This window comes from Centropristis striata, chromosome 14 (genome assembly GCF_030273125.1).
Source record: "Centropristis striata isolate RG_2023a ecotype Rhode Island chromosome 14, C.striata_1.0, whole genome shotgun sequence".
In the NCBI taxonomy this organism is placed as follows: Eukaryota; Metazoa; Chordata; class Actinopteri; order Perciformes; family Serranidae; genus Centropristis; species Centropristis striata.
The window spans coordinates 15,065,081-15,074,640 of record NC_081530.1 but is presented as its reverse complement, the minus strand read 5'-3'; the positions used below and the strand labels follow the sequence as shown (position 1 = coordinate 15,074,640).

The 9,560-nt window shown below is 41.9% G+C and overlaps 1 protein-coding gene across 1 annotated transcript; it reads left to right on the top strand.

Annotated features, from left to right (window-relative positions):
• Window positions 1–2,217: 2,217 nt before the first annotated feature.
• Window positions 2,218–7,747, top strand: LOC131984324 (polypeptide N-acetylgalactosaminyltransferase 15-like). The gene is made up of 10 exons (XM_059349182.1): window positions 2,218–2,819; window positions 2,945–3,111; window positions 3,198–3,402; window positions 4,401–4,568; window positions 5,417–5,534; window positions 5,956–6,150; window positions 6,262–6,393; window positions 6,764–6,865; window positions 6,946–7,089; window positions 7,175–7,747. Exons 1-10 carry the CDS (start codon window positions 2,293–2,295, stop codon window positions 7,364–7,366), a joined length of 1,950 nt encoding a protein of 649 aa, XP_059205165.1. The 5' UTR covers window positions 2,218–2,292; the 3' UTR covers window positions 7,367–7,747.
• Window positions 7,748–9,560: the final 1,813 nt, after the last annotated feature.

The following is a 9,560-nucleotide window of genomic DNA, read 5'->3' as shown; positions in this document are numbered from 1 at the left end:
AGGTAATCAAAAGCAGATTAATTTTCTTTTGATGGACTTTTAGATGAATAAACTAATTGTTTTGGTTCCAATAATTCAGAAAGATAAAACAAAGTGAAATCTCTGTTCTGTGTCATCACAGCAGGCTCCAGACATCACTGGTTGTAAAACAGAAATGAATGAACAACAACCCAGAAATGCATTATGCAGCCAAGAGTCACTGTTATTCTCACTGTCTTTGTTTCTGTGTGCGTGCGTGCGCGCGTGTGCGTGTGTGTGTGTGTGTGTGTGTGTGTGTGTGTGCACGTGCGTGCGTGCGTGTGCGTGTGCGTGTGAGGGATGGATGCATGCGAGTACTTGTCGTGCCTTCTCATTTACAGCTCTGGCTTCTAGTCCGATGGTGGAATGCAGGCACATTCCTGACAATGTGAACTGGACCTTCAGTGTGTGCATGTGTGTGTAAGTGTGTCCATGTTCTTTTGGTGTTTATGTGTGTGCGTGTGTGTGTCTGCAAATGTGCTGGCAGTGGAAACTCCAATTCAGTGTGTGTTTTGGCTGCAGGACGGAACATATGGGAGTGTTCACTGTGCAGCACTGGAAATACATGAAGACTTTCTTCCTTTTCAATCTCAGGGCTTATAAACATATTCCCACAAGGGGACAGGAGGACACATCTAGCTGTCTCTGATCTCTCGTTCACTTCCACCCTCTCTGCAACACCCTCATCTTGCCGCTCCTTTACTCTTTCAACTTCTCCAGGTGTCCTCCTCCCTTTTCTGTGTGCTGTAATCATCAGAGGCCATTCTGCCCTGTCATCCTGAGCAGAGGGGCGGTGTGTTTTTTTGTGGGAGCTGCTAATCCAACCCACCCACCCACTCACTCAGACACCAGACAGTCACCACCTCCACCACCACCACCACCACCACCAGCAGCAGCTCCAGGGCCAGGAACTGGGTTCTGATTACAGCCAAAACTGTCTCCAAAGCTCCCACTGGCTGCACTGCCAAGTTGCATGCAGTGGCCTTTTACAGCTCCAGTCAACCACAACGCAGAACAGAGCAGGCAGATGGTCTTCATTTCTAGTGATGTGCTGAAGAAAAACAGAGTACAGTATAACCTCTTTGAGAAAATATCACCCTGAGGTCACTTGGAAAATGCGTTTGGAAATTATTAGACTTTTTCCACTGAAATCCTGACATGACTTTTGGGGGCGTTTCCCCCCTCTAATTAGATTTTGGTGCCACTTGCTGTGTATAGGCTGACTTACATTCATGTGATAAAGTAGGAAAAACAATTTTCCACTTTGAAAAAAAAGAAGGAAATTTCCACATAAAAGAAAAACTCAAACTGAGGTGGATTGAGGTCTTTGTCTCCACTCAGTTGAAAACAGCTGCCTGGGCTGCCAAGATCTCCTCGGAGAACCGGGGAGATCGAAGCTGCGACCGCCCCGCTTCCCGGCACCGACAGACGGTCATGGGACTGCGAGGCCCGCCGCCAGCTGGCCGGAGAGAGCATCTTTGATGTGTGACGCACCGGGCGAGGAGACGCCTGCACCAAACCATGTCTCTCTCTCTCTCTCTCTCTCTCTCTCTCTCTCTCTCTCACACACACACAGACAGACACACAAAGTGGAGGAAATATAAAAACACTGTCTCATTCCACTGCAATGTGAGCTTATTTATATCTCACTGTTGTTTCTGGTGGGAAATGTACTGAGTTTTGAAATTCATAGTTTTTTTTTGCTGCAATAGGCGCCATGTGATTTAAATACTGACTTCCATACTTATTTAAATCTATAAATAGACATATTAAAGTGATGTAACATTAAAAAACACATAAAAGTGACATATGATATTTTAGTATTTTTCAATTAGAGATTGTCCAAAGAGGTGTTTTAATCACTGTTATTATCATCTGAACGGTTGAGATTGCTTTGAGGATCAATTTTGCAGGTGGAGGAGCAGGTGGATGTATCAGGTGCATCTTCAAGCTCAGACTTGAAAGCTACGCGGGCTTTAGGACCGCGGGATGAGCTGGATGAGAGGCAAAGTGCGCGCACCTCCACCATGAGAAGAAGAAGAAGTTGAGGGGGTTGTCCTGAACCTGCTGTGTGTCACTCAGGTCTGGTGCTCCATGGATGCAGCGCTGCACTCCAAACGACTGCGTGGGCGAGTTATTTGTTTTTCAACTTTTTGGATAATCTTCGATCACTTTGGTGAAATGTAGTCAAAGTTTAGCTAAAATAATAATAATGGGGAAGTCAAAACTGCACCGGGACAACTTCGTATCCCTCTCTCCTCTGCGTGTCTCATCATGAGGCTGTGGGGCAGAGCAGCTGTCCGGAGGAGGGTGCTCTGCCTTTGGCTGCTGCTCCTCGGCTTCGCCCTGGTAACTCTGGCGCTCTCGGACCTGTTTAACCGGGACCGGAGCCACAATAATCAGAACCCAGGCCCTCCTCGGCGCCCCCTCCAGCGGATTCCCAACGCACCGGACCTGGAGGTCATCGTGGACTCCCGGGACCCTGCATTAGAGCTCGGTGTCGATCTCGCCCCGCTCAAATCTCTGCAAGAGGACCAGCTTTTATTCGTGCCATCGACGCAGGGCACCAAGAATCCGCCGCAGAAGAAGGGGAGTTACAAGGTGCTTCTGCCTGGAGCAAATAAGGATACCCGCGCCCCTGCGCCTATGACGCACGGGGACATGGGGAAAGCAGTGCGGCTACACCTGGAGGGCACGGAGAGGGATCTGGAGGTTTCGGCGCTGCAGAAGTACGGTTTCAACGAGGTGGTGAGCGAGAGAATTTCACTTCATCGCAGGCTGCCCGAAACGCTCCATCCCGAGTGAGTGTCCAAAGCGCACGACTGGAAAGATTCACCCAAACTTGCGCGCTCAAACGAGCCCACTTTAGCGGTAAAGTTAATAAAGTTGTCACTTTGACGGTGTGAATTTGTTTGCCACATAACAGATGTTTAGGGGAGCAGTACAGTGAGTCGCTTCCGTCTGCCAGTGTTGTTATCTGTTTCCATGACGAGGCTTGGTCCACGCTCCTGCGCACCGTGCACAGCGTGCTGGATACTGCACCCAAACAGTATCTGCAGGAGGTTCTGCTGGTGGACGACCTAAGCCAGCACGGTGAGCTCCCCTATCTCTCCACATCCATCCATCTATCCACCTGACTTGTGCTGACCTCATTGTTTTTGTCTCCGTTCACTTCTCAGGCCACCTGAAGAGCGTGCTAAGTGAGTATGTGTCCCATCTGGACGGGGTGCGTTTGATTCGCAGCTCTAAGCGCCTGGGTGTTGGAGGGTGCCGTACTCTGGGTGCAGCCAGAGCTGCAGGGGAGGTGCTGGTGTTCATGGACTCCCACTGTGAGTGTCAGAAAGGCTGGCTGGAACCCCTGCTGGAGAGAGTGGCCCAGGACAGGTACTATTTGCTCTAATTATGCACCAAAAAGTAATTGTGCAAAAAACTTGTTATTTCAGTGCATGATTACTAATTACACTCATTTTAAGCTGCTCTGTTGGATGAATCTTAAATATAAATAATGTAAGAGGAATTTATAATTAAGATCTAGATGAATTTGGTGTTGAAAAACCCAGCAGCAACTTCATAATTCTATCTGCTTCCTTTTCTTTAGTGTTTTGCTTTTTGACAGAACCACTTGAGAGAAGTGAGAATATGGAGGGTTCAGATTTATCACTTGTCCTGACTCATTAGTAAGGCATGAGATACATGTGCTGTGTGTGTATCCAAAGCTCAGCTCTCATGATTTGGCTCTAGCCTTATGTCTCAGGCTGCCTGCAGCGTGGCTCTAATTAGACTAGGTAATTAGGCTGAACTCTCAGACCTGGAATCTGCAACCACTCAACTCTCTCAGCCACATGTTTGACCCTTCTCCCATTTCATGCTCTCTTTCTCTTCCCTCTGCTATAATCTCTTCATTCCATTTCCTCTGAGCATCACATCACACATGGCCTCTTGGGAGAAATATTTCAAATAACATATGTGAACCAGAGCAGACCCTACAAAGGACTGTGTGTCTCTGAACTTGGCCCTTGTGACATGAGCCTAAGACACACTTGAAATGCTGGCTGTTACAAACACACACACACACACACACACACACACACACACACACACACACACACACACACACACACACACACACACACACACTGATGAGGTGACATTCTTCCTTTTCTCAGTGCCAATCTTACTGCACACACCTGAATAATAATTGAAAATAAAACTAAATGAGGCTGGTTAGGAATTTTATTATTCTTCCAAATGTCTGACTGACAGGAACATAATTCTCATTCATAACACAAACGGCATGTTGACTCACCCTACTTAATAAATGTCAATGAAAAAAAGGCGAATATGAAAATGAGTGTTCAGATGAATGTGGTTTTACTGTGCAGGACCAGAGTGGTGTCCCCCATCATGGATGTGATAGACTGGCAGACCTTTCAGTACAATGCCACCCAGTGGCCAGTCAGGGGAGTGTTCGACTGGAGACTGGACTTCCACTGGGACTTTAACCCTCCTCTGCAAGAAAACGACCCAGACTCTGCTGTTCGACCTGTACAGTGAGTTTACAGCTAAAGTTGTGCATTCATGAACTGAGTTTATACAAAAGTTTACAGATAATAATGTTGAATGAAGCCTAAGAGGAATCGCTAAGGAAATTTGTTTTTATCTTTTTATGTTTGTAGATGCTGAATTTATTATCTGCAGCTTAGTGAGGTTTATGAACTGGAACATTTTTGCAAAGCTGCAATAAAAGTTTGAAAAGATTTTTTAAAAAGTCGTATATTTTATTATATAAAAGAAATAGATTTTTTAAGACACTTTTCTTTCCATTTTCTCTTTAGACCTATAAAACCTATTCTGAGTAAAAAAATAAATAAAACAAAGGAGGTAAAGAGACACTCTTTGCTGAGTGTGCTCATATCTTATACAGGTTAGAGCTGGGTGATAAATCAATTTTAGTATTTAAGAGATTATGATGTCGGACCATGTTTAATTTTGTTTACAAAAGTGTGTTTGTTTTCTTTGTTTTTCAGGGATGGGATTTTTTAAAGACGCACATTTTATTTATCATTTTTAAGTAATATATAAGTACCAATAGGGAATTTAATCTTTGTTTGCTTGTTAATATTTTTTTATTGTAAAAATAAAAAAAGGTATAACAAAGTTATTTTAAAAATATACATATATTTTTTAAATCTTCTAGCTTTAATACAAATAAATAACCTTCGACCAGGAGTGTGATTAGTTTTAAGGGGTCACAAGCCAAAAAGGTGAGGAACCATTGTTCTGGTTTATGTGCTGTGATCAGCAGTGTCCTAACTAAGACTGTAATACTCTGAAGTTTGTAATGTCTGTCCTGTATTTGTTCCTGAAGAATAAGTGATGGTGATTCTGTGTCCGACAGGAGCCCGGCGTTAGGAGGTGGAGTTGTGGCCATCGACAGACATTTCTTCCAGAGTGTGGGAGCCTACGACCCGGGGATGCTGCTGTGGGGAGTGGAACAAATTGAGCTGTCAATCAGGGTAAAGCAAAACATAATTATATACAGTATCAACTTTCCATCCAAATCCCACAATTCACCTGCTCACACAGGACAGAGAGATGACAGATTGCTTTTTTTAAATTTTTTATCTTAAATCTCATAATCTTTCTAAGCGATGCTTTCACAGTGATTCAGTTGCCTTCTGTCAGGGCCTCAGGAATGTTGTGAGGGGACATGATGCCTTTTGCAAATGGAAATCTCAGGTTGAATAGTGGTCTGGGAATGTCTGGGCCTGTTGACAAATGCACAAGTATGAGAAGAAAATGTTGCTTGACCACTTGTCTTCCCATGATTACAATTAAAGTTCACATTTTGGAAGAAAAGCATGTTATGTGATAGATTGAAATGTAAAACAGTCCAGTTTGTAACAATAAATAAATAAATAAAAGATATTATCCTAGGTTTGGTCATGCGGAGGCTCCATGGAGGTGGTTCCCTGCTCCCGTGTGGCCCACGTAGACCACCAACACCTGCCGTACCGCTTCCCAGACCAGGAGCAGCTTCAGAGGAACAAGATCCGGATTGCAGACACCTGGATGGACGCATACAGGAAGATCTTCTACAGGAGAGACACTCTGGCTCACTTCATCAGGCAGGTACGTATGACTGCTGTGGGAATTTTTTAATCAAGAGATCGGTTGATGATTTTTTTATAATAATATTTAATAGAGTATACAAGGCTATAAGTGCTCTTTCTTTCTGTGTAGTCTGAGAGCCCTAACATCACAGAGCGTCTGCGGCTAAAGAGGAGTCTGGGCTGCAGGAACTTCCACTGGTTCCTGACTACAGTTTATCCACAACTTTACATCCCCCAGGACAGACCTTCGCTGTCAGGAGAGGTAACACACACACACACGTCACACATGTCCTTCTATTGTTGTGACCAAATGCATTCCCTAGTTAAAGCCACGGTCCTCACCAAGTAGGAAGTACGAGAACAGACAAACACACATCCTCTTACTTCTATCATTTTGAGGACACTTCATTTACATAATGAATTTGTAGCCCCTGACCCTAACCTAAACGTTATTTAAACCTGAAACTGAAACCAAGTCCCAACCCTCAAACATTTTTATGGCCCCAGAAGAAGTTAGGTCCAGCTCAAATGTCCTTACTACACACACACACACACACACACACACACACAGGATTTATAATACTCATAGATGAGATGACGGACTGATGTGTCCTATTTGTTCCTGTTTGAAGCTGTACAATGTGGGTACCGGCAGCTGTGCAGACTACCCCCGAGGACAGGGACTGCAGGACGGCGCCATGATCGTAACACCGTGCAGCGGGACGGGCAGCCAGGTAACCATGACAACAGTTGTGAAATTTGAAGACAGACAGGTAGCGCACAGTGGCAAAGATGATCTCTCTTGTCAACGCAGCACTGCGATCTAAACTCTGAGTTGGAAGTGCGATGGGGTCCCATGGGGGCTTTGTGTTTGGACGCGAACGGGGAGAGGGCGGTCTTGTCTCCGTGCCCCACACATCGACCAACAAGCAGCAGACTCCAGTGGAAGTTCATAAAGGCAAGGCAGAGAGTTTTTTGCCATATATCTGTACATGGTCTCAGTGGGCGTTTGGCTAACTCAGTGTGTCTGTTTTCTGTTTCAGCTGAGCGGTCAACTCGTCCACCAGCAGTCCCAGTTATGTCTGGAGGTCTTAAAGGAAGACAGGCTTCCTCAGAGCAGTCCAAGGGAAGTCAACACCCACACCAGGACAGGAAGTCTCTTCCTGCGCCCCTGCACCCATCACCCCAGACAACAGTGGCACTTTGAGCAACTAGTAGCTCCTAAAGGTGCCTGAAACAGAAAGCAGGGATTTGTGGATTTTCTAGATGTAAATGCTAGACATAAATCATCATATATGTACTATGAATAGTGGCATACAGTAGTTAAATTGTGTAGAAAAATGCACAAAACATTACTCCACTCTGCTACTTTTTGTTCCTGTTTTAAGGATTGCAAATACGTTTTATTGTGTTAAATAATAAACAGCCATTTATCGAAAATAATAGAATGCAAGATATGATTATGTTGAAACAAAGTCTTTATTTAAAAAAGCTTTTTTAGGAAGGAATTTATTGTATTTATGTACATTTAATCAAATATAGTGTGAAAAACATGTAGAGAAAATGATCTTAACACATGTTTTACTGAAGTAAATTCTTTTATGAATTTATGTGTGAATGTTTTTGTGTACATTTCTGAAAAAAATGCAGATAAAATGACATCAAAAAAACATGTTCGTGAACTGACCTCAGGTTTGATAGACAAAAAAAAATGAAAGAGGGGAGGGTATCTATTTTTCCAGGGTCATGTGTTGTGTGGGTCCCAATTCAATATTCTGTGAACACAATATAGAACCTTTGTCATGTTCCCTTTATGTGCCATTTTAATGTAGGAAACAGAGGACACTGGGAACACAGGCATGTCCTGGTAAAAGGGAACCGATTATTAGCAAGTAGAAGACAGCACCAAAAATGAGTCTATGGTTGATTTCAGTCTCTTTATTCTGAATCAAACTTTTAACCTCTATACTGCCAGTGCATGGTCCCTCACCCGTTATCTTAAAGTAATGTTAGAATAAAAAACAGGGTAGTTTAAAAAATATATATATAACGTGCAGAATAAGAAGTTATAATAGTAAATCGGAACTTTTTTCTGAATGGTTCCTTAATTACTGGTAGGGATCCGGTAAAAGCCACTTATATTTGCATTGAAAAGTAACTTCCTGAAGTCTTTACTATCCAGGTGTCCAGATACTTTTGGCCATGTAGTGTAGTTCTGCAGGAAAGTTAAAAAATAAAAAAAAAGTCCCTGCAAAGCCAGGTGTTTTCACTAATTCTGTTTTATCAGATGTCCATTCAGTGGAGTTATCCATCCACATTTTGACTTGTCATAAAAGAGAAATCACAGGTGTCACTATAATCACAATAATGAAGGCCCAGTATCCCAGTAAGACATGACAGTGTGACAGTGAGTCAGAAAACTGAAGCTGAGGCAGCTGTCATTCATTTTATTATTTATACATGCACTTTTCCCTCCACATGTCATGACATGTCGAAAACATCCTCAATGAAAACCTGAGGTGCAGGAGAGTGAGAAACATGGGCTGTATAAGTGATTAACATCCCGAAAAATATTGTTATTATTAATATATTGTTTTCTAAAATGTTTTTATTGTGTTTGGGATCTTATTATTTTGATTTTTATAATATATATTAAGTCTCACATAAATAAATGACTCTGTTCATACATGAGCTGCAGACAGTAGAGGGAGCCATCTGCCTTCAAAATCCCTAAAGCACCAACTGATCACTTTGTTATTGTCATACACCAATAACCTCCCATATGATTTACTTATGAGAATTTCCATGAACATGTTCTCATATAGACTTTCTGTCATTAAAACTAACATGCCCAGGTAAAAAAAAAAGTAGACTTAGATTAAGTATTCTTAATATACTTATGATTAATGTACTAAAAGTGTGCTATTTCTGATGTACTTAACATGCTGATACTGGTGTATCATTAGTGCTTCTATACATATATTAAAATGCAATTGTAGTTTATTTGACTGTTCTATTTTCCCAATTTTTACATTTTTATGATGATTTTAACAACTTTCAATTATGTCAACTTTGTCTCAATTTGAATTACATTTTCAGTGCAAATTCTAATAATTATAACTTAAATATATTATCCACACATTTTAATTGAATTATAAATGCATTTTAAATATAAGGATATTAATAATACTATTAATAGTTAATAATCTGAAAAGTGTATTGAAATATATTCAAAAAGTACAAAAAATATTAGTTTTTTAAACTACAGTATTCGTCAATGTACTTAATATATTTAGATGTTATTGGTGTCTTACATTAGTAGAGTAAAGTAAACTTGGATTTCAGTATATTTTTTAATTATATGTCACTACTAAGTAATTGTGTAAATAGCACACTTTTGGTACTTCAATCAAGTGCACATAGAAGTAT

Coding starts and splice junctions, on each gene's coding strand:
- LOC131984324 (XM_059349182.1), top strand. CDS start 2,293: ATGAGGCTGTGGGGCAGAGCAGCTGTCCGGAGGAGGGTGCTCTGCCTT. Junction 3,112..3,197: donor GGACGACCTAAGCCAGCACG/GTGAGCTCCCCT, acceptor TTCACTTCTCAG/GCCACCTGAAGAGCGTGCTA. Junction 4,569..5,416: donor TCTGCTGTTCGACCTGTACA/GTGAGTTTACAG, acceptor TGTGTCCGACAG/GAGCCCGGCGTTAGGAGGTG.